We start from the raw sequence: 23,901 nt of genomic DNA on the forward strand, positions 1-23,901 counted from the left end.
GAAATATCCACAAATGATTCCTTTTTTATTTGGTTAATAATTGTAAATAGTATTTTCAACTTATAAAAATTTAATAATTAACCCAAATATTTTATGTTTACAAAACTTTCATAAAAATATATTTTATTTAAATTAAACATTTATTATTAAAATACAATTAAAGCTTTTGTTCCAACGTCATTTGGTGCAGGCTTTATCATATGAATTTTTTTTTTTCTTAACCAGGAGGTTCATATACAATTTGGACATTGTCCAGGCCGTAATCCCCCAGGGAATTTTTTTATCATATGCAATTTTAGCATATGCAATTTTTCAAAGCTGGATTTAAATGTTTTGGGATTTAGCTGAACTAAACAATGTATAAGATATCCTCATTGATAATTAAATTATATACATACTATCAAAATTTTGTTTAGATTCCAACTAGAAGAATAAAATCAAGATCGGGGAGAAGAAAAAAATATAGAAATGTTTCTTTAACATTTTGTTTGGGCTACATTTATATCCCATTCGTTTCATATGGCTCAGGGAGTCTCTTTAGCATACAGGTGACGAAAATAAAAGGGCTTCTTTGCGTAATAGCCATATTTTCAAAACAAATTAGGTGAGTGACAATAATTTTGCCGTAATGCTATGTCAGATATTTAAACTCCAAACTGTTCGGTTTTATCCCTCCACTTAACAAGTTTCCAGCTGCAAATGAAAGAGTAAATGACGTCGTGTTTTTTCTGACGTATTTACAATCACATATGGAAACAAAATGCATATCCCGGATTTATTTACCACCTAAATTTTAACTGTATACAATAAAATGAGAAAAAAATAGTAGACATTTTAAAGTAAAAAGTGTATTCAAAGTACGTAACATATATGAACATATGCGAAAAAATGAAAGTACAAAGTTCATATTCCATATAACTAACATAGTGTAGCACAACCCTAGCAATGGAATAGTAACAACAAAATAGCATATTACATATTGTTCAAATTTTGAAATATATACGATTGCATGGAAGTATGTAATGCTTACCCCATCGTTTATCCAAACTTTCTATAAACTAAATCCAAAACACTAATCACTAAACCCTAAAAGAAAATATAAACTCTAACCCAAATATTAAAATATGCAAATAGTACATATGAAACATTATTAAAATATAATAGTAACAAAAAAAATAGCATAGTATATATTGTTCAAATTTTGAAATGTCTATGATTACATGGAATGAGGTAATGCTTACCCCAACGTCAACACAAACCTTCCATAAACCAAACCCCAAAACCTAATCACTAAACCCTAAAATGAAATATGAAAGTGGTAAAGCTAGCCCCAGCACTACAAGAAAACACGCCGAATTCCGACAGACTTCAATGTCGTCGGACGTTTGTGACGGATTTCCGACCAATTTCCGACGAAAACCAAAAATTTGAAGTCGTCGGAATTCCGTCGGCCATTTCCGACGGAATTCCGACGAAACATGGCTCGTCGGAATTTTCCGACGACTTTTCGACGACTTTTCGACGACATTCCGATAAAACATGTAACCGTTGTAGTCGTCGGAAATTCGTCGGAATATACCGACGAACTTCTGACGACATTCCAATTTAACAGATATAACCGTTACCGTTGTCGGTATTCCGTCGGAATTTTCCGATGAATTTTCGACGAACCATGTGACCGTTGCCGACAAATATATATGACCGTTGTATAGCCGTTTGAGATTGGAAAATACCGACGGTATTCCGACGGACTATTTTACATCCGTCAGAATTTTATCAAAAATTCGTCGGATGGCCGTAAGCAATTTTCTATAAATGCAACCCCTCCTCATTCAACTCATTCACACTTCATTATCTCTTCATTCTCTTTAGTCATAACAATTCCGTGAAAATCATGTCTTCAGGAGCTTATTATCGTTCGTGAATGGATAAACCTCATTTGGATCCCAACACCAATTTGCTTACGAAAGAATACGTTCAAGGGATTGGAGAATTCATGAGGCTTGTTCAACAGCAACCGGATGCAAAAAGTGGTATGTTAAGATGTCTCTGCTCTACTTGCAATAATAATAAGGTTATAAAAGAATTTGATGTTTGGACTCATTTGTATATGAAAGGGTTTTCAAGTAATTATAAAATTTGTTACCTTCATGGGGAAACTGGTTATGAATATGGTAGTACTAGCGAACCTCAGCCTGTTAGTGAACTTCAGCCAGATATTAGGTTAGAAGAATCTAGAACGGATATAGATTATGGTGTAGGTACTGAGCAGATGGTACATGATCATTATAGAGGGGAAGAACCAAATCCCGAATCTAGGAGATTTTTTGACATGTTGGATGCAGGAAAACAGCCTTTGTATCAAAATTGTAGAGATGGTCATTCAGCCTTATCATCTGCAACTAGATTAATGGGTATTAAGACAGACTATAATTTGGCTGAAGAATGTATGGATGCGATTACTGATTTTGTCAAAGGTATTCTACCTGAGGATAACCTTGCACCGGGTTCATACTACGAGGTTCAGAAACTTGTTGCCGGTCTTCAACTATCGTACGAAGTGATAGATGTATGTATTGACAACTGCATGATCTACTGGAGAGCGGATAAGACACGAAATGTATGCAAATTTTGTGGGAAACCTCGTTATCAGGAGACGAGGGGAGGAGTTCCGATCCCGTTCAAAAGAATGTGGTATTTGCCTTTGACGGAAAGATTGAAGAGGTTGTATCAGTGTGAGCGCACAGAAAAAGCAATGAGATGTCATGCAGAGCATTCCACAAATGGTGAGATTAGACATCCTTCAGATGCGAAGGCTTGGAAACATTTCCAGTCAACATATCCAGAATTTGCGGAAGAGAGAAGAAATGTTTATCTTGGATTATCTACTGATGGTTTCAGCCCATTTGGAAAGCATGGAAGACAGTATTCTCTATGGCCAGTTATTGTGACACCGTACAACTTACGGCCGAGCTTGTGCATGCGACGAGAGTTCTTGTTTCTCTCAATTCTCGTCCCCGGGCCAGATCATCCTAAAAGATCACTAGATGTATTTCTTCAACCACTGATATATGAGTTGCAACAACTATGGGCGCATGGTTTTGAGACATACGGTGTTTCGTGCAAAGAAAACTTTCAGATGCGGGCAGTACTTATGTGGACAATAAGAGACTTTCCAGCATATGGTATGTTATCTGGATGGACAACACATGGGAGGCTATCATGTTTATATTGTCAAGATGACACAGATGCTTTCCAACTAAAGAACGGAAGGAAAACGTGTTGGTTTGACTGTCACAGACGATTTCTACCACCTGATCATCCATACCGCAGGAGTAAGACTTCGTTTACGAAGAACAAGCAGGTGTTTGATGGTCCACCTGAGGAAGTTAGTGGGAAAGATTTGTTGAAGCAGTTTAGGTATTTTGATGCAGAAAGGACGTCAGATGTAGGTGGACATGAAAACATTCGAGTCAGTGCGGTTGGAGAGCTACATAACTGGCACAAAAAGAGTATTTTCTGGGATCTGCCATATTGGGAGAGTCATCTATTGCGGCATAATTTAGATGTCATGCATATTGAGAAGAACTTCTTCGACAATCTAATGAACACAGTCCTTAACATCCAAGGTAAAACGAAGGATAATTTGAAGTCAAGGTTGGATTTAGTCGATATTTGTGATCGTTCTGAACTTCACGTTGATGAGAACAGTACGGCCCCTTTCTGAATGTTTTTTTTCTATTTCGGTTTGTATGAATTTTAAACTTTCTGAATGTTTTTTTTCTATTTCGGTTTGTATAAATTTAAATTCTATAATATTATTAGTTTTAAATTTCAGATTTTATTTATTTATTAATTAATTTTTAATATAAAAAATATATAAAAATGCAAAATTAATTCTTTTTTAAAATTGATATATTCCGACGAATTGTGGGCGTCGGAATATACCGACGGACTATGGTTCGTCGGAAAATACCGACGGAGAGGATTCCTCGAAAAATTCCAACGAACCATTGTCCCTCAGTATCTTCCGACGAACCATTGTCCGTCGGTATTTTCCGAGGATTACGTTCGTCGGAATAGTCCGAGGAACGTTCTCTGTCGGCATATAGTTTTTCCGATGAACTCTGGTCTCGTGTGTCCGCATCGGAATATCGTCGGAAGTTCGTCAGAATGGCGTTTCTCGGTATTCGTCAGAAAGTCGTCGGAAGGTCTGACGAAATTTTGACGAATACTTTTTTCCGACAAAAAGATACCGACGAATTAGTTCGTCAGAAATTCGTCGGAATCGGTCTATTCCGACGAATTTCTGACGGTTTCGGCCATCAGAATTCCCTTGTTTTCTTGTAGTGCAGTGTCAACCCCAATCGTCCATAAACTAAACCCTAACCACTAATCACTATATCCTACACAGAAATATAAACCCTAATACAATGTCAACTCAAATTTTCCATAAACTAAACCCAGATTTCTAAATGCCAAACAAATTCATTTCCATTTTACATGAGGCATATAGAATAGACAAGGTGAAAATGTAATTGCAATCTAAAAACAATCTACCATCTTAATTTCTCAAATGCTGATATGCCTATGGCTTTAGGAATGTGGTAATGCTTGCCTCAATGTCAATCGCAATCTTCCAAAACTAAACCCTATCAAGTAAACTAAACCCTATCAAGTAATCAGTAAACCCAACAGGAAAATATAAACCCTAATCCAAATATCACAATATGAAAGTGGTAATGATTTCCCCAATGTCAATCTCAATCGTCCAAAAACTAAACTCTATCAAGTAATCACTAAACCCAACACGTAAATATAAACCATAATCTAAATATCAAATTAAGAAAGTGATAATGCTTGCTCCAATGTCAACCCCAATTGTCCATAAACAAAGTCATATCAAGTAATCACTAAACCTAATACGGGAATATAAACTCTAATCCAAATATCAAAATATGAAACTAGGAATTACTAGTATAACATGGGAAACTACTTCAAGTGATATTAAATACAAGTATGAATTCAGAAGCTACAGACGGTAATATTAAACCGTCCAAAATAGTACATGATTGCAAAGAAGATGACTTTCATTCTATGTATTTCAGATGAAATAGAAACATGAAATATATACTTTTATAGCATAACTGTGGGATATATAAGCTGACATGTGCAAATAGGAGAGGCGATGACGTATTACATGGAATAAATGATCAACAGTTGGTTACTCCTATTCCACATGAAAAGTAGGATGAAACCACGTAAGGATGTGGAGTTACCGAAGATATTTTAATTTTAATTTTTCTTCATGTTTTACCGGCTGGAGGAAGAGACAATATATCCCTAATATATTAATAAAGAAACATTTTTAAAAAAGAAACATTTTTAATAAATGTGTTCACACATACATTGACATGTGTCAGTCGTACATAATTTTAATTTTAGAATGCTTATGTGTCAGTCTCACAGTCATTTAGCAATTTGTGTGTTCACACACTAATTTTATTAACTCTACCGCATACAATTTAATGTATTCACACACTAATTTTTTTTAATCAGCTCATTTTTAGTTTTCGTATTTTTTACCTTTGTATTAATGAACTGAAGTTCTCTCTGGGCAAGTACTAAATAATATAATTGTTGAAATAAATAAATTACAAAATCCTTAAGATTTACATCAACTAAAATGCCAGAATGAGAATATTTTTAGAAATTGATAGTTTCGTATCTTGCTGAACTTGACCATGGTTGAGGTTATGCATACGTAAGTAACAAATAATTGTGATTGGTTATGAATTAAGAAAACTGAGGTGAAAAATGCCACACACAAAGTTGGATCTTTAGTTTAGTCAAATATTTTTTTCTTTACGGAGTTTTCATATCAAACTAAAAACTAGAAATATAATCAGATTGTTTTGAAAAAATCTGAAATCATAAAAGCTTTAAAGAAAAAAAAATTCGCGAAATTGGTTAAAAACAGAATTAATGTACTGAACGAAGAGATCACATTATTTTTGAAGCAATTCTAACTCATTTCACTTGATTGTATAGTATTTTTATCATATTTACCAAAAACTTTTATACGAAAGTACACGTTATTGGTTATAGACAACGTTAGTTTTTACTCTGTCTAACAATATTGACACGACATCCAACCATTTTTATTGGTATTCTTAAAGTATGGTCCAATAATTATGTATGCAAAATAAGCCTAACATATTAGTTTTACATTTATTTATTTTTCTTTATATTTGTCGAATAGAGTAAGTCTGTGTAATATATTTGGATCCAAAGAATGAAACCGAACTTGATTTGAAAGTAATACTAAACACAAACAAAAACTGATTAAGTACTCAAATAGATCTAAAGTTTAATATCCGGATAATCATACCTGAATCCGATCCAACTTGAACTATTTTGGATACCGAAAATATCTAAAACACAATTATATACTTAAATATATTAGTTATTTTAAATTTTATATCTATTATATATTCATTAATATGAAAGTATCTAAAATGAAAAAAATATGTTCAAAATACTGTATATATTTTTTCTCCATCTAAATATTTCAGTTGAACTATTTTTATGTAGATTTTTATATTATTTTTATTTTTGGATTTTAAGGTTTAAGTGTATTTGAATTTTTGTTAAAAAAAATTACATAATTAAAATAGGTACCCAGACTCGAACCCGAAACAAACCTGCATTGATTCGAACTAAATCTAATTCAAATTCAAACCAAAATTTGTAAATATCTGAATCATATTTAAATTTCTAACTCTAAAAATCAAAATCTGAATAGATCAATTGAATCCAAACGGATATCTGTATGCTCATCCCTTGAAATAGCTATATGACAAATATCTTATTATAGCGTAAAATAAATAATCTAATCAATTATTTCACCCTGCACACGGCGAAAGTTATTATCTAGTTATTATTATTATAGAAAAGTAACACCGTATATATGAATATTAGATAAATTAGTTAGGCAGTAATTAAATTATACATTTTACATGGTCTTACAGAAATTAGTTAGGCAGTAATTAAATTATACATTTTTTCATGGTCTTACAGCCAATTTCCTAAAATAAAATTATCAGTGCTTGCAGTTTGCTTAGAAGATAGACAGCTTACGTAAGTCCCTATCGACAAAATATTTTTGACTCTATAAACTCCTTAAGCCTGAAAACTTCATATGTTAATGGTCTCTCTATCTTAAGCAGGCTTTGTGTTTTATCATTAATAAGATATGAGTCCGATGAGTTGCAACGGTTTTGTTTGATGTTTTAATTTAATAAAAACTATAAAATAATAATTTTTTTTATTATAGTATTATGATTTTTTTTTTGCATATGTTATTTGAGATTTATTTTATAATTAAAATCCGTTTTCACACATAAGTTCAAGTTAATATTTGTATTTTATAATCATGGTGCATAGATGAGTTGTTATAAACTTTATACTAAGGATTATAGAAAATACTTTACATAAACATTTAAATTGAACACAATCCGAAATAAGAAATGAAAAGCAAAAAAATATGAAAGTTAAATACACCAATCGAATCAAAGACAACATTATACATGTTCTTATGTATTATTAATTTAATGTTTTATAAATAAGTCTTTAAAATTTTATTTTGCTAGGCTTTTTTTTAAAAGGAAAACATTATATTTTATAAATTTCCTTTTTATTTACAATTTAAAAATAAAAATATTAAATATTATTTTACAATTTTGTTTAAGATTTTATAAAAGGTAATTTACTGTCATATAACCCATTAAAACTATATTCTCTTTAGAATTTCAGGAAAGAAAATATTTCTATCAAATAATTATTTTTAGTTCTTAGTAAATATTTTTTAAAATAGCTATTTTTACAATTCGTATCAATATTTATTTTACACTTCTTTTGTTAATTAAATAATTTTTAGTATCATGTTCATCATCAAACACTCTCTTAAAAATAATACAATTTTATTTTGGTTAGAACTTAAAAATATTATACAAATTTCTTTTGTTTAATATTTTTTTATAAAAAAGGAAAAAAATTATCAAATATTCTTTTACAGTATAATAGGATTTTAGAAAAGGAAATTAATATTACATAATCTTTTACAATTATATATTGTCTAGGATTTAAAAAGATAAAATTTCTATCAAATAACTATTTCTAGTTAATATTAACTATATTTAAAAGTTGCAGTTTTCAATATCATTAATATTTTACAATTTTTTTGTTAATTGAATAATTGTTACTGTCTTGTTTATCATTAAATTTTTTAATTAAAAATTAATATTAAATAAAATTTAATAATTCTCTCTGGTCATGATTTTTTTTTTAAAAAGGAAAAATTCTTAATTAGTTAAGATTAGAAAAAAAAATTCTTTTAGAAATCACTTTTATTTAAGATTTTAGGTAAAGAAGAAGTTATTTTCACATAATAGAAGTTTTTATTGACACATTCACAATCTTATTTTTTAATTGACACATATCACAATCATATCAGGTGAAATATTTGAAGTTAATAATTATTTCAATAATTAAGGAAATTAATTATTTTATTTCTTTTAGATTTTTATACAACTATTTTATTTTTAATAGAAAAATTCTGCTTAATTATTTATGTATTTTGTATTATACATACAAACACATATTTACCATATTCACACATACTCATGTACGATAATAACATCAAAATTAAAAGTTATGCTAGCATCATAAGATGAAATAAGGATAATAAAATGTTGAGTTATATCAAGAAATTAAAAGAAAATACTCAAGTAATATTTTTCATGTAAATACTATTGTGTTTTATAAAAATAATATGTGAAGGCTTAAACCTAAATATAAATGTGATAATTTGTAGCTATTTTTTGTCATAATGTTTTAACATATAATTATCTATTAAAAAGGAAATTTATTTACTTATAAGAATATAATAAGAGTACTTTTACAAATTTCTTTTAATTTTTCTTTTAAAAAAGTAATATTTTTTTTTTAAAAGTTAGTTTTTCTTCATGGTTTTATTAAATAATTTATTGTACTTGTAGGATTTTACAATTAGTTTTTGTTTAACAATTTTTTTCTTATAAGTTAATGTTTATCTTTTATAATTCTCTATCTTTATTATCTTTTAAAAAAACATTATAATGAAAAATAATAATAATAATAATAATAATAATAATAATAATAATAATAATAATAATAATAATAATAATAATAATAATAAGAAGAAGAAGACTATTAAATAATATTTATAACTAATTTTTAAGAAAAATTGTTTTTATTATTTTAGTTTATATATTTTTGATTATGATAGTTTAACACATATCATATTAAAATATATCTTTTATAATTATATTTTCATTAAAAGTTTAGAAAATAAAATATATATTAAATAAATTATTTTCAAATCTATTTTTTAGGATTTTGAAAAAGGAAAATTTCTAAAATAATTACTACTAAATATTTTTTAAAAAAATCATTTTTACTATTAAATAATTTTAAAAGTTGTTTTTTCAAAATTCGTTTTGATTATCTTATTATATATATATATATATTAATCATTATATATTTAAACACATGTCACAATATTAGAAGGAAAATTACTATCAAATAATCTTTTGCAATAATCTTTTGATTAGGATTTTTAAAAAAAATATGTTTTTTTTAGGATTTTGAAAAAGGAAAATTTCTAAAAACATTACGACTAAATATTTTTTTAAAATCGTTTTTACTATTAAATAATTTTTAAAAGTAGTTTTTTCAAAATTTGTTTTTATTATCTTATTATATATACTTTTTATCATTATATATTTAAACACATGTCACAATATTAGAAGCAAAATTATTATCAAATAATCTTTTGCAATAATGTTTTGATTAGGATTAAAAAAATATTACTATTAAATAGTATTTATAACAAGATTTTTAAAAAAATTTATTTTTGTTAATATCTTAGTATATATATTTTTAATTATGAGATAAATTAACACATGTCACCATATTAAAATATATAATTGCTACGTGTCGCGATCATGTTAATTAGCAACTTCGAAGAAACAAACTTTATATAATAAGATTAGAGAAGAACGAGGAAGAGATATAGAGTTAGTTATCATGTTAGGGATGAAGTAAACAACACCCACAAATTTGCCTCTAAATTTTGACTAATCCATGTCAAGGGATTTGTTCGATCAAACATTTTACAAAGATTTTTTTTCAGAAAAAATACATTCTACACAGATTTATATAGCCATCATCAATTAGGTTAACACGATTGTTAAGTATCCTTAATCCATGCTATAACACGCCTATTAAGTTAGCGTGGGCTTATCGACATTAAGATCCAATATAACACAGCCAGTCATTCATCAGAAGAAGATCCCACCAATAAATTATAGTTTTGGTGTAGGAAAAACGTGAGTTAAATCAAAGACCGTAAGATCAGATATCAAGGGCTATCCTACATTTTTACCAAACAGATGATAGTAATTTTCTTGTCGTCATAGTACTCTGATCAAACGGCTTGCCTGTGAACTCGCGTTGTCTTTTAGCATATATTGTTTATTGAATATATATTTGAAGTTTCTCGTGATAAAAACGTGAGCCGAATCAAGACCGCAAAATCAAATATTGGCTCTCCCACTGTCCCACATTTGGACCAAGCAGGTGATGGTAACGTTATTGTCGTGATAATATTACTGCCACTGCCCTCTGGCACTATATTATTAAAGGCACTTGTTTTTACTGTATAGTGTAAGCTCATTCACAAATTGCCTCAAACTTTTGGGAAATAGTACTTAAAACTCCAAATTTGCGTTACTCTTTCCTGTTACTCGCTAAAAAGATGTTCATTATTACCTATATAGTAGTAAATATAATTAACATATTCAAGTTGTTAACAATATTATGTCAGTTTTAGTTAAAAACTTTGGTTTGATTCAATAATTAAAAGAATATGATCACTAAGGATATTTCCATCATTAGTTACAGTCAAGGATTAAAAAAAAAACAAAAACAAAAATTGGCTAGATATTTCATTAATATATGTTAAAGAAACCGATTAATAATGATATCTACCTTATTAAATTAGAAACATCACAACTTCTTCTAGATAGATTTTTAAGGTGGACCTCATATTTTAACACACAAAACTAGATCTTGATCCGTACGATCGTGCGAGTTTTATTTATAAAATATTTTAGATTATGCAATGATGTAGCGTACATCCTAAACCCATTGAGCTTTGGTGTTTTTATATCCTTTTCTAAGTTATCTATGTTTTCCTTTTAAGTTTACGTTTAGGTTTTCCTTTATTCCTTTGTTTTAGGACTTATGTCCCTATATATTGTGATCTCTTGGCTTTGTGAGAGACCCGACTTTTTGATTATTGATTAATATACTTAGAGCTTTGGTTTTAGACAAACTCTTAAATCCTTACTTCTGGACATTCTCTGAGAATACAACAGACTTAAGAAGGCTGAGTTAACAGGCATTCTCAGAATTCAACGTTACCTTGCGTTATCGGTTACTAACGGATACTTCCGCTCCGTCAATTGGTATCAGGGACCTTTTAATTACGTTTCATTCGTGATTAGCGATCTTCGGTTTCAATGGCACCTTGTCCAAACGAATGGACACAGATGCAACAATTCCTGGAAGATTTTCAGGAGAACTTTCAAGATAATATGAGACGTACGATGGCTGAAGCAATTCAAGCCGGCGTCCAGGCCGGAGTTCAAGCCGCGTTCGCTGCCAATATCGCGAATGCCGCCCCAGCAGCTCCACAACAGCGCAGACAACGGTGCAATAACCCTGTTTTCGAAGAACGCAACGACGATTCCGACGTTGAGAATCCATTCGGTGACAACAGAAATCAGCAACATAATCTCAACCAGGTTCGACGACACAGGAATGATGATGATACACGCTGGATTTCAGAGATCAAGGTAGACATCCCCGAGTTCCATGGTGGTTCACAACCCGAGGAACTTCTTGATTGGCTCGTGGCGGTCGATGAATTCATTGAATTCAAAGAGATCCCAGCACACAAACAAGTTCCCTACGCTACAACTCGATTCCGCGGTTACGCTGCATCTTGGTGGAATCAACTAAAGATTTCACGTCACCGTCGCGGAAAAGACAAAATCGTCTCTTGGGATAAACTTAAGAAACACATGCGCAAAACATTTATCCCGTATAATTTCGAGCGTTTGCTGTTTCAGAAGTTTCATAATATTCAGCAAGGTAATCGTTAGGTAGACGACTATGCGAATGAGTTTTATCAACTATTAACTCGTGTAGACGTGCAAGACTCCGAAGATCAGCTTGTGGCTCGATTCATTGCAGGTCTACGTCCGCAACTACAAAACATGTTACATCAATTCGACCCTACCTCAGTGGCAGAAGCAAGACAACGGGCAGTTTTGGTTGAGCAACAAATAAAGTTCACAGCTAACTCTTGGAAGGGAAACTCGCGACAGAGAAGCAACACGACCAACGACGACAGCAAAACATCCTCGGGTGTAGATTCAACTAACAGTACCCGCACGAACAATCGACCTACAGAGACCAACGCAACGGCCGGCGATGCACGACCTCCTGCGCACACCAGCGCTTTAAGGTGTTTCACTTGCGGAGAAAAGGGCATAGACAAACCGCATGTCCTAATAATGGTCTCCGAGGTTTGCTTGCCAATGAAAGAGAGATGACGGGTGAACAAATTTATGATACAGAGGAGGAAGAGCTCGATGATACCGAAGAGGAGCAAGTCGCAGGTGATAGGGGAACGCTTTTAATGCTGCAAAAAAATCGCTTGCCTCCCAAGACAACAGAAGCTTGGAAACGGACGTCGTTATTTAACTCCACATGCACGGTCAAAGGAAAGATTTGTCGATTTGTCATCGACTCAGGCTGTTCTTCAAACGTAGTGTCCGAAGAAGCTGTCAGAAAGCTTGGCCTCAAAGTTGAATCCCATCCCCATCCATATCGTCTATTGTGGATGCAAACAGGTGCGGAGGTACAGGTTTCTCAACGAACACTTCTTTCACTCTCGGTCGGTTCGTTTTACAAAGACACGCTTTACTGCAATATTGCAACTATGGACGTCTCCCATATCATCTTGGGTCGGCCATGGCAATACGACCGGGAGGTGATTCATAACGGCAAGCATAATACACACTCGTTTATGTTCGAAGGAAGGAAAATCACGTTGCTTCCATCTCCGGAACCAGACGTGACGAATCTATAAACCGTGTCACCGAAGTCAACAAAGCAAGGACTCCTTATCATCTCCAAATCTCAGTTTGAAGAAGAAATTCGTGAGCCTTGTCCAATTTTTGCGTTAGTAGCAACAGACAGTAGTCCGGAACAAACCAATGAAGTTCCTAGGGCCTTCTCGACAATCATGGACAATCAATAAATTAATATAATTTGGTGTTATATATTTTCTAATTTTATAATAATATTTGTGTGGCGAATAGTATTACTACTATAAATTTTATAATTTTTTTTTATTTTTGTAGCAAAATTTATTTTGAAAACATTATTATGTAACAATACTGATTTACATAAATTTTGTTTTATTTATAAATTTGAAATATATATAGAAATTAAATTAAGTTGAACCTACATAATAGAGAATTTGGTATATAGTGATTAATTAAACCAGTTAAGTATAGATATTTAAATAATAAACTGAATTGGTTTATAAAACTTTAGTCTACTGTTATTAGAGTCCGTGTAAATTAATAAAGATCAAATGTTTCATCTATTAGGGGAAGTGTAAATTAATTGTATTACATGGTAAAAGCATTTAAAAGTATGACTTCTAAGGGTATGACTGGTTTCCCCGCTACCACCCGCAAACACAGCTTTTGCGGTTGGTAGCGGTTGTTGGCGTTTTGCAACAATCACTTAAACCGCTCTAAACCTCATAAATTCAAAAACTGGTTTCAGCTACCGTTTACAGTTGTGGGAGGATAAATATTTTTTAAAAAATAATATAAATACAAAAATAAAAATATTTAATAAAATTTTTAAATTGGAATTATAAAAATACAAAAATATATCTATTATATTTTAATTATTAATATTAAATTTTAAAATAAAAATATTTTCTATAATTTTTAAAAATTTAAAACTATAACTTTCTAAATATAATTTTTATATTTATTATAATATTATGATTTTCATATTTTTATAATTATATAAAATGTAAATATTGTCAATTTATTATTTAATTCATGTTGCATTTGATAGTTAACCAGTCATAAGTATCCCGCAAACGCACCAATTTCTAACAGCATAATCAGTCGTACAAATCTCAAAACTGCTAGAAACCGCAACCACTCGCATCCGCAAACTCCCGCAACCGCAACCGCTGCGTTTGAACATGTCAGGCCCTAAGTGATCTAAATTAAAAACAAAATCACATATGAAATAAGTCATAATTTATGTGCTGAATAGATAAGATATGTTTATTTTTAAATAAGAAACAGAAATGAATATTTATTTTTAAAAAACATCTTTTAAAATATTTCTTAAATTTAATTTTGAAAATAAACTCAATTTGAAATTATTATTAGAGAAATTCCCTATGATAGCCTTTTTTTGTTTATTTTCACAAAAATAGCTCTCAATGAAAAAAAATGACCAAAATAAGTTTTATTAAAGGGTAAAAATCATATTTACCCTAGGGTAAACTAATCTAAACTTAGGCTTTAGACTTAAGAGATGAAATTTTGGGGATAGGGTTTCAAATTTTAAAATAAAAGTGGTTATTTTGGTAATTTTCTTCTTCGAGTGCTATTTTTGTGACAAAAATTTAAAAATAGCTATTTGAGAGAATTTTCCTTATTATTATCATTAAAATATTATTAAAAGTATTTTTTTATAATTATTAATTTTTGTTTACAATCAAAACTAAACTAAAATCTAGTTTCTAATTATACTTTGCGCAATAATTAAAATTTTAAATAACTAATTTCGAAAATATATTTTAAAAAGATTCTAAAGATATTTGTAGATTTTGTTAGAAATTTATTTAAGATATTTATTATTATTTCAAATAAAAATAAAGATATTAAAAGATATTATAATTAAGTTATGTAAAATTTAATAAATCTTTTAAGGATATGGTCCAAATAAAAAAATCACACATGAAAGACGTCATGACTTCTATTTTAATAGTATAGATATATTAGACGTTAGAGTATAATAAAATTCACTGAGCAATTATGTAATAATTGTTTAAAAAATTTAACTTCATGATGTACAAAAAAAAATCAAAACACAAGTTTTATAGCTAATTTTGCGTTACAATAAAAACAAAACACAGCCCGCGTTTGGGAATAAAAACCCTCCCGATCATGATCTAGTATCTTGTAAAACACCGCAACCCAAATCCGCAACGTACTGTATATATGTATTCCTAATCTGTATATACTAAGACTTAAATATAGGTTTCATATTCTGACCCCATATATATAGGCATATGTCTAATGTTGTTTTATATGTCATGTACCTAACATAGAAACTATGTGGCGACACTTCAAGCCTTCAAACGCTATTTAATATTCCATTTGTTTCATTATAAGTGTCGATTTAGATTTCGGCATATGGATTAAGTAAACAATTAATTTTGTACATTTTCTATAAAAAAAACACTATTACCTATACACCTAACTAGGGGTGGCATATCGGTTTAGTTTCGGGTTCGGTTTAGATTCAGTTTGGTTTGGTTAATTTGGGTTTTATAAAACTCAACCCAATTAAAACCAAAGTAGCTTTGATTTAGGTTCGATTTGGGTTTAGTTTGGTTCGGTTTAGTTCGGTTTGGTTTAGATTTAGTTTAGTTTTCTTTAAAAATCTATGAAACAAAAAACAATTTAAAGCTCGATGACAAAACTCTTAACCACGTCAAAGGAAGAAATACTAATAAGCAAATAGCAGACTATTTGTAATCTAATTAGCGTAATAAAGACTTGTAAGCATTCCAAAACCTATTAACTAAAAGACTATTTGCATCTACATTTTTTTGTTTTTATTGATCCTATAATAACTTTGTTACATAATTTAGAGAATGGAAATCGGAGAAGATGAACGAAACGACATGGCTACGATTTAGATGTTTATAGTTTTTAGGTTTTGTTTTCAGTACAATCTTTAGGTATTAGGATTAACTAAATCATATTTGGATTTTTTTTAAAAATCTATGGAAGTTAAGAAAAAATGGAAAACAAAACTTTAACTAAAATTTACAATATGTTAACATATATATATATATATATATATATATAGATAAAAATATATTAGATTATTGGTTTATTTCGGTTTGGTTCGGTTTGAACCCAAACCAAACCAAACCATTCGGGTTGAGTAAAACATGAACCAATTGGGTTATGTAAAGAGCACGGTTTGGTTTGGATCGGTTTAACTTCGGTTGGTTTGGTTTGGATCGGTTCGGTTTGGGTTTTTTGCCCACCCCTACACCTAACCATATTTCAACCAATAGAAAAATAAATTTTGCATTGAAAATCGAAAACGACACTTCTTTTGTAACCAAAAAAATTCTCCAAAACGAAACTTAATATGAAACGGAGGGAGTACTATCTATCCTAGTTTGTTTTCTTTAAAAAGAAAAAAAAAAAGCAAACGAAATTTTTATTTCGTTCTATAAATATCATATGCTGCAGCTTGCAAAAACCATCTCATACATTCTTTCCAATGGCAAAAACCAAACATGTTATGTATCTCAAATTATCTCTCACCCTTCTCATTTTAGCTCATGTTCTTGCCACGACCAACGGTTTGGATTCTCCTTCGTCCAATACCAAGCGTCCCTGGCCCTTCAAGAAACTCAACAAACCGGTGGTTTTAATGATTTCATGCGACGGTTTCCGTTTCGGTTACCAATTCAAAACCGATACACCAAACATCGACCTACTCATATCCGAAGGAACCGAAGCCAAATCCGGTTTAATCCCGGTTTTCCCCACCATGACATTCCCAAACCACTACTCCATCGCGACCGGACTCTACCCGGCTTACCACGGTATAATCATGAACTCCTTTACCGATCCAGTAACCGGAGATAAGTTCAACAAAGGCCTAGATCCAAAATGGTGGTTAGGTGAACCGTTGTGGGTAACCGCAGCAAACCAAGGTCGCAAGGCTGTCACTTACTTCTGGCCAGGATCTGAAGTCCCCAAAGATTCTTGGACTTGTCCTAAAGAGTTGTGTCCTCATTACAACTCTTCGGTTACTTTTGAAGAAAGGGTCGATAAGGTCTTGAGCTACTTCGATCTTCCACAGAGTGATATACCGGACTTCTTGATGCTGTATTTCGACCAACCGGACAAGGAAGGCCATGAGTATGGTCCTGATGATCCTCGTGTTACGGCTGCGGTCGGGAGGGTCGATAAAATGATCGGCAGGGTCATTCAAGGACTCAAGAAGAGGGAGATCTTCGATGAGGTTAATGTGATATTGCTTGGCGATCACGGAATGGTGACAAACTGTGACATGAAAACAATTTACATTGATGATTTAGCAGAGTGGGTCAAGATACCAGCGGATTGGATCAATGCTTATAGCCCCGTGCTGGCGATGAACCCTAAGTGGGGTAAAGATGTCAAGAATCCAAGCGAGAAGAACGCAGAACTCGTGGCTAAGATGAACGAGGGTTTGAGCTCAGGAAAAGTAGAGAACGGTGAGTTTTTGCAGGTATACTTGAAGGAGAAGTTACCTAAAAGGCTGCACTATTCAGAGAGTTCTCGGATTCCGCCGATTGTAGGAATGGTTGGAGAAGGTCTAATTGTTAGACAGAACAGAACAGGTGTTCATGAATGTTATGGAGATCATGGATACGACAACAAGTACTTCTCCATGAGATCTATCTTTATTGGACATGGTCCTAGGTTTAGGCAAGGAAAGAAAGTGCCGTCCTTCGAAAATGTTCAGATCTATAATGTTGTTGCGGAGATTCTTGGACTCAGACCAGCTTCCAACAATGGTTCTTCTTTGTTCACTAGGAGCATTCTCTCGTCCTCTGGAGAGACAGGGGAAGTGGAATGAAGCTAAACAAGCATCTTAGTTCAAGATCATTCATGAATATAATAAGCTGATAATTGTGTGTTTTTGTTAATTAATCAATGTGATTTAGCTTGTGATGTTATTTTATGTGTTAACTCTGGAAACGAATAATAAATGAATAAATGTTCTTGAATAACCTCCTTTTTACTCCAATTTTCATTTTACTCAAAAGAACTCTTTGATTACTAACGTGAAAAATGTGGTTTCTTAATTCTTTATTAGAAGTTTTTCAAAGAAAATCTGTGCACCACGGGACCATATACATTGCATAGAATCACATGATCTATTATCTCTTTGCTATCTACGTCGATTAATCTAATCACTTCTTATTGGCTTATTGCGGTCGCCAATGTTGAATTCGAGATGCAAATGTGTAACAAAAGATTTATAAAAAACTAAAATACAAAAAAAATGATAAAATAATTGTCAATTATTTACTACGTTGTTAAGACTTTTCTGTTGTTTGTTTGGTAAAAGACTAAGACATATTTAATATTTTGTCAGTAGGGCATAAGAGCTTAGTTTGTAGACTTATTACTGTAAGGCTAAGATATAATACTTCTTAGTGAACATATAATTGCTTTAGCTAAGCTTAAGCTGATAACCACTTAGTTGGATAATTCAGATTCCGAATGGTTTACGCACATAAAAATGCGTTTATGTTTCATGTTTAATTATAACTTCCATTGTTTGGAAGTCATAGATTATAGGCTTACCTTTTTATAGGCAGAAGGATGCACTTAACCTTCCTCTGCTTACTTTGTGTGGCAAGAGAACCTTTGAAAGAAACTCATCAGACACATTGTTTGGAGCAGCCTTAAAGTCCAAGAATCGAACTAATCAGATTATATATCTCAAAATTCCCGAACGGTTCACCTAACCACCATTTTGGGTCTAGGCCTTAGTTGAACTTATCTCCGGTTACAGGATCAGTGAACGAGTTCATGATTGTACCGTATCAATAAACACTAATGTGAATAATGTGGTCTCTTACTTTATCAGAAGTTTTTCTAAAAAAATATGTGCAGCAAATTACTAAAATTTGACTGTAGTATAGTGATTTATGCTAACAAAAAAAATTTTAGAGTGGCAGAAGCTTGAATCTTATTTTAGACCGGCAGAGTTTTTACTTTCAGTTTGTTTTTTCGTTCTCCTAAATTAGAAGTTAAAACCACCTTCCAATTTAAAAAGCAAGTGTCAGGGGGACAAAGGATATTAATAAACAAAAAGAAAAGTTAAAAAGAAAGATATAAGGACGATGTATAATGGAATTTGCAGAATTGTTTTTGTTCATCACTAGTCACTTTTTGTCACTAGTACTACTTTCTCTTTATTATTTTAAATTTAATAGTTTTCACATTTTATTCGTGTGTTTCATTGCACTCTAATACTAACAAAAAAATCAAATTAAAAAAAAAAGTAACTAAAACCCTTTTCTATCTCTTCCTTTCTCTCATATCTCTCTCGGGGCAGGGCCGGTCATGGGCAAAGCCTAACAAAACACTGAGTTTAAACCCCCAAAATTTTTGAAAAAAAATTACATAGAAAAAATCTCAAAATTTTTTTTTAAACCTCCAAATTTATCCAAAATTTTTTTTTTTGCTTAAATCTTCAATAAATCGTCTACAGTCCCCTAAATTTCAAGGTCGTGGCCCTGCTCTCTCTATCCTCTTTTGGAAAATCTATTTATTTATTTTTGGTTATTTCACCAAAATTCTCACAAGAATAAAATAAAAAATAGGGAGAAGGAAAAAATATAGAAATGTTTTTTAAAAAAAATTATTTGGGCTACATTCATAACCGTTAGAACGTGTGATATCTAAACATTAAGATCCGATATTTAAACACAGCCAGTCATTCATCAGAAGAAGATCCCACCAATAAATTATAGTTTCGAGTAGTAAAACGTGAGTTAAATCAAAGACCGTAAGATCAAATATCAAGGGCTCTCCTACATTTGTACCAAACAGATGATAGTAATTTTCTTGTGTTCATAGTACTCTGATGATCAAACAGCTTGCCTGTGAACTCGCGTTGTCTTTTAAGCATAAATATTGTTATTTGGGAAATTCCTCTATTTTTGGAAGACAAAGAAATAATCTTCTCGTATGCATAGGTTGGGTATTGGCTATGGCACACATGCTTTATGTCTAAAGTGGTTATAATTAAGAATTTTTCACATTTGGATTCAATCATCCACATCGCATAAACTACACTCTTATTTTTAGGATGTTCCCATAAAATTACAAAATTCGAACGCATTTCAATTTTCAAGTTAGCATGAGCTTATCAACATCTAGATACCATATCAAACACAACCAGTCATCCGTCAGAGGAAGAGCCCACCACGTAAGGATAGTTTCTCGTGATAAAAACGTGAGCCGAACCAAGACCGCAAAATCAAATATCAACGGCTCTCCCACTGTCCCACATTTGGACCAAGCAGGTGATGGTAACGTTATTGTCGTGATAATATTACTGCCACTGCCCTCTGGCACTATATTATTAATTAAAGGCACTTGTTTTTACTGTATAGTGTAAGCTCATTCACAAATTGCCTCAAACTTTTGGGAAATAGTACTTAAAACTCCAAATTTGCGTTACTCTTTCCTGTTACTCGCTAAAAAGATGTTCATTAGTACCTATCGTAATAAATATAATTCACAAATTCAAGTTTTAAAACAATATTGGGTCAGTTTTAGTTAAAAAGTTTGGTTTGATTCAATAATTAAAAGAATATGATCACTAAGAAACCGATTAATAATGTTCAAAACACCGCAACCCAAATCTGCAACGTACTGTATATCTGTGTATCCTAAGACTTATTGATTTTTGTGAAAGGATTTAAATGGAGTTTGTTTCCAAATCAAAGCGAAGATAAGTAGAAGACTCGTTATAAACAAAGCACAAAACCTCAAATAAGAACACAACAGAGAAGATGTATCAAGATCAACCACATCCCATTGGTCTCCTCTTCCTCAAGATACTTCCCAATGTTGTTTATTATTTCTTCTTCCCTTCTTAAAATAACTGTGTCGTTTGTTACAACAATATCTCAGGCCAAGATACTGTCCGCATACTCCATTGCCCTTTGCTTCACGTACTCAACTCTCTCCTCATCACCACCATATTTTTCATATTCCAAAAACTTTCTGAATAAAATCTGAGAATAGAATGCACAAAGGATTTTAAAAACGTCTTTAAGTAAGTCAAATACATTTTATACAACAGACAATGCTAATCATGCTACCAAGTTTTCCCATTCTTTTCAAACAGCAAGCTGGATATTACACTGTCTATTACCATTTTTTTTTTTGAACAACTCTGTCTATTACCATATACTAAACCGAGTAAATGAACCCGAGACATGAAAAAGTTAACCGACATTGAACTCCCGATCAAATAAAACTGGTAAGAAACAGAGAAACATTTTGAGGAAATTTGTTAGCTTTCATAAATTTCAACGTCATTTTGAGTGAGACAAACAATGGCTTCTACGTTGATATAGCGATCAAAGAGAATGGGAAGTACCTGGTCCAGATTAGTGGGAACAACCTTAGCACTGGTTTTCAATTCTCTTCTCTGCAGACCATAAGTGACGATATTAGAGAATCAAGAGCTCAAAAAATCAGAGATTTTCAATCTCAGAGAGATAGCAAAAGGAAGATAAGAAAAAACCTGAGCAAGAAAAGTTCAGCATCCTCTTGGCTGAAACACAGCAAACTGATAGACTTCAGTGGCGGAGGTAGTATATAATCATGTGGGTCATATGACCCATGCGAAATTTTGAAAAAAAAAAAAAATTTGCATGTATATCTTGTGGAAATGTATAATGAAGTTAGCTTATGACCCTTGTAAAAATTGTATCATCAGTTTGACCCTCATAAAACAAAGATAAAAAGTAGTCGAGTTGTTGCTAAACGTAAAGACCGAGGTACCAGCTAGAGCTTTAGCCACATGAGATGGATTCAAAGTAGTCCAGGTTCCAGCGGAAGGCTGTAGGACTGCGAGACAGACGCGAACGGTGGAGGCGGAGAAAAATCGGCGAATGGTTAGGGTTTCGTCGAAACTCTTGGTGTCTTCAAAATCCAAGCAAAAAAAGCTGAGATTTGTTTCCTCTTGTTTTCTATTAAAAAGTACATCAAAATCTATTATAAACAATTTCTATTGAAATCTATTGGAAATTGAATAACAGGTGAAATTAATTCTTTCCAAATTCTATTTGACAAATCCTTAATCCAATAACACTGGATTTTAATTAATTTTTTCCAAATCCACGATTGAATAACACTGGATTTCATTTCAGATTCAAATTCCATCAAAGTCTATTAAAATACCAAATTCAATAACACCCATTAAATATATGTTTTGTTGTAAAACGAAGGTTTTAGGTCTGAATATTTCTGTATTTCATTAATGAATAAATGTTCCCTTATATAGGGGATTACAAGATAAGTAAAAAGAAAAGTATTCAAAACCTAAATCCACTAGGATTAGGAAAACTACTAATACATAATAATGGAAAGATAACAATTATAAGGAAAAGAAAAGATGGTTTTCTTTTCTCCAAGCCGCCTTTCTTTCTCTCCATGTCATGGCTGACTCTCTCTATTTCTTTCTCCAAGTCGTAGCCAAATCTCTCTCTAGTTGTATGAGCCGGTTATAGACATCCAATCATTCATTTATAACAGGTTTCATATTCTGACCCCATACAGGAATATGTCTAATGCTCTTGTATATGTCACGTACCTAACATAGAAACTACGTGGCGAGACACTTCAAGCCTTAAAACGCTATTTAATATTATCTATCCTAGTTTTTTTCTTTAAAAAGAAAAAGCAAACGAAATTTTTATTTCGTTCTATAATATCATATGCTGCAGCTTGCAAAAACCATCCATACATTCTTTCCAATGGCAAAAACTAAACATGATATGTATCTCAAACTATCTCTCACCCTTCTCATTTTAGCTCATGTTCTTGCCACGACCAACGGTTTGGATTCTCCTTCGTCCAAAACTGGGCGTCCCTATTGGAATGAAAAACTTTATAAAGATGGAAAAAGTGTTTAAGTATTTGAAGAGAAAGAAGTTTTGTGAAGAAGAAAGATTATATAACTTAGAAGAGGATTTTATTACTTGTTACAAACTTGGATTATTTCTTGGTGATGCAAAATGAGAAGAGAGTGGAGGTATTTATAGCCTCCAAAGTACAAAATATCTTACATATTTTAATCTTAAATCTAGAGAATTCTACTTAAAAATCTAGATTATTTTATCTTAATTATCTAGATAATTCTATAAGAATATCTAGATTTTTATTTTAAGGAGGTGGATGATTTTTCTAGAATTTGGGCTAAGTTTTGGATCAACACATGATTAACCCAATAATGTTTGATCCAAATCAAGTTTATTTTTCAACACCCCCTCTTAAACTTGATTTGGTTACTCCGAGTAAGATCCTCATCTTGATAAAGTCTTCTCGCTTGAGTGGCTTAGTGAAGATATCAGCTACTTGATCATTTGTCTTCATATACTCCAATTGCACATCCATCTTGGTAACACATTCTCTTATTTAGTGATAACGAGTATCGATGTGCTTACTCCGATCATGGAAGACTGGATTCTTCCCCAATCCGATTGCCGACCTGTTATCCACAAAGATCTTTGTTGGCTCCTCTTGTGGTAGGTTCAACTCCTTTAGCAAGTTTCGTAACCAAATAGCATGGCAAACACATGAAGTAGCTGCCACATACTCCGCTTCACAAGTAGAAAGGGTGACAATCGGTTGCTTCTTT

At 31.8% G+C, this 23,901-nt stretch overlaps 1 protein-coding gene and 1 long non-coding RNA gene across 3 annotated transcripts; one reads left to right on the plus strand and one right to left on the minus strand.

The window, feature by feature from the left end:
* The first annotated feature begins 16,705 nt into the window (after window positions 1–16,705).
* On the plus strand, window positions 16,706–18,241 carry LOC106390081 (venom phosphodiesterase 2). The gene has a single exon (XM_013830471.3). It carries the CDS (start codon window positions 16,738–16,740, stop codon window positions 18,085–18,087), a length of 1,350 nt encoding a protein of 449 aa, XP_013685925.3. The 5' UTR covers window positions 16,706–16,737; the 3' UTR covers window positions 18,088–18,241.
* Window positions 18,242–20,844: 2,603 nt separating this feature from the next.
* On the minus strand, window positions 20,845–23,621 carry LOC125583496. Of its 2 annotated transcripts, XR_007320527.1 has the most exons (4): window positions 22,044–23,621; window positions 21,784–21,813; window positions 21,637–21,687; window positions 20,845–21,268 (listed from the first exon to the last, which is right to left on the minus strand). It is a non-coding gene; the product is annotated as an uncharacterized LOC125583496 (long non-coding RNA). The 2 variants fall into 2 exon arrangements; XR_007320526.1 differs by having other exon boundaries at window positions 21,784–23,621.
* Window positions 23,622–23,901: the final 280 nt, after the last annotated feature.

Source organism: Brassica napus, chromosome C3 (genome assembly GCF_020379485.1).
Source record: "Brassica napus cultivar Da-Ae chromosome C3, Da-Ae, whole genome shotgun sequence".
NCBI lineage: Eukaryota > Viridiplantae > Streptophyta > Magnoliopsida > Brassicales > Brassicaceae > Brassica > Brassica napus.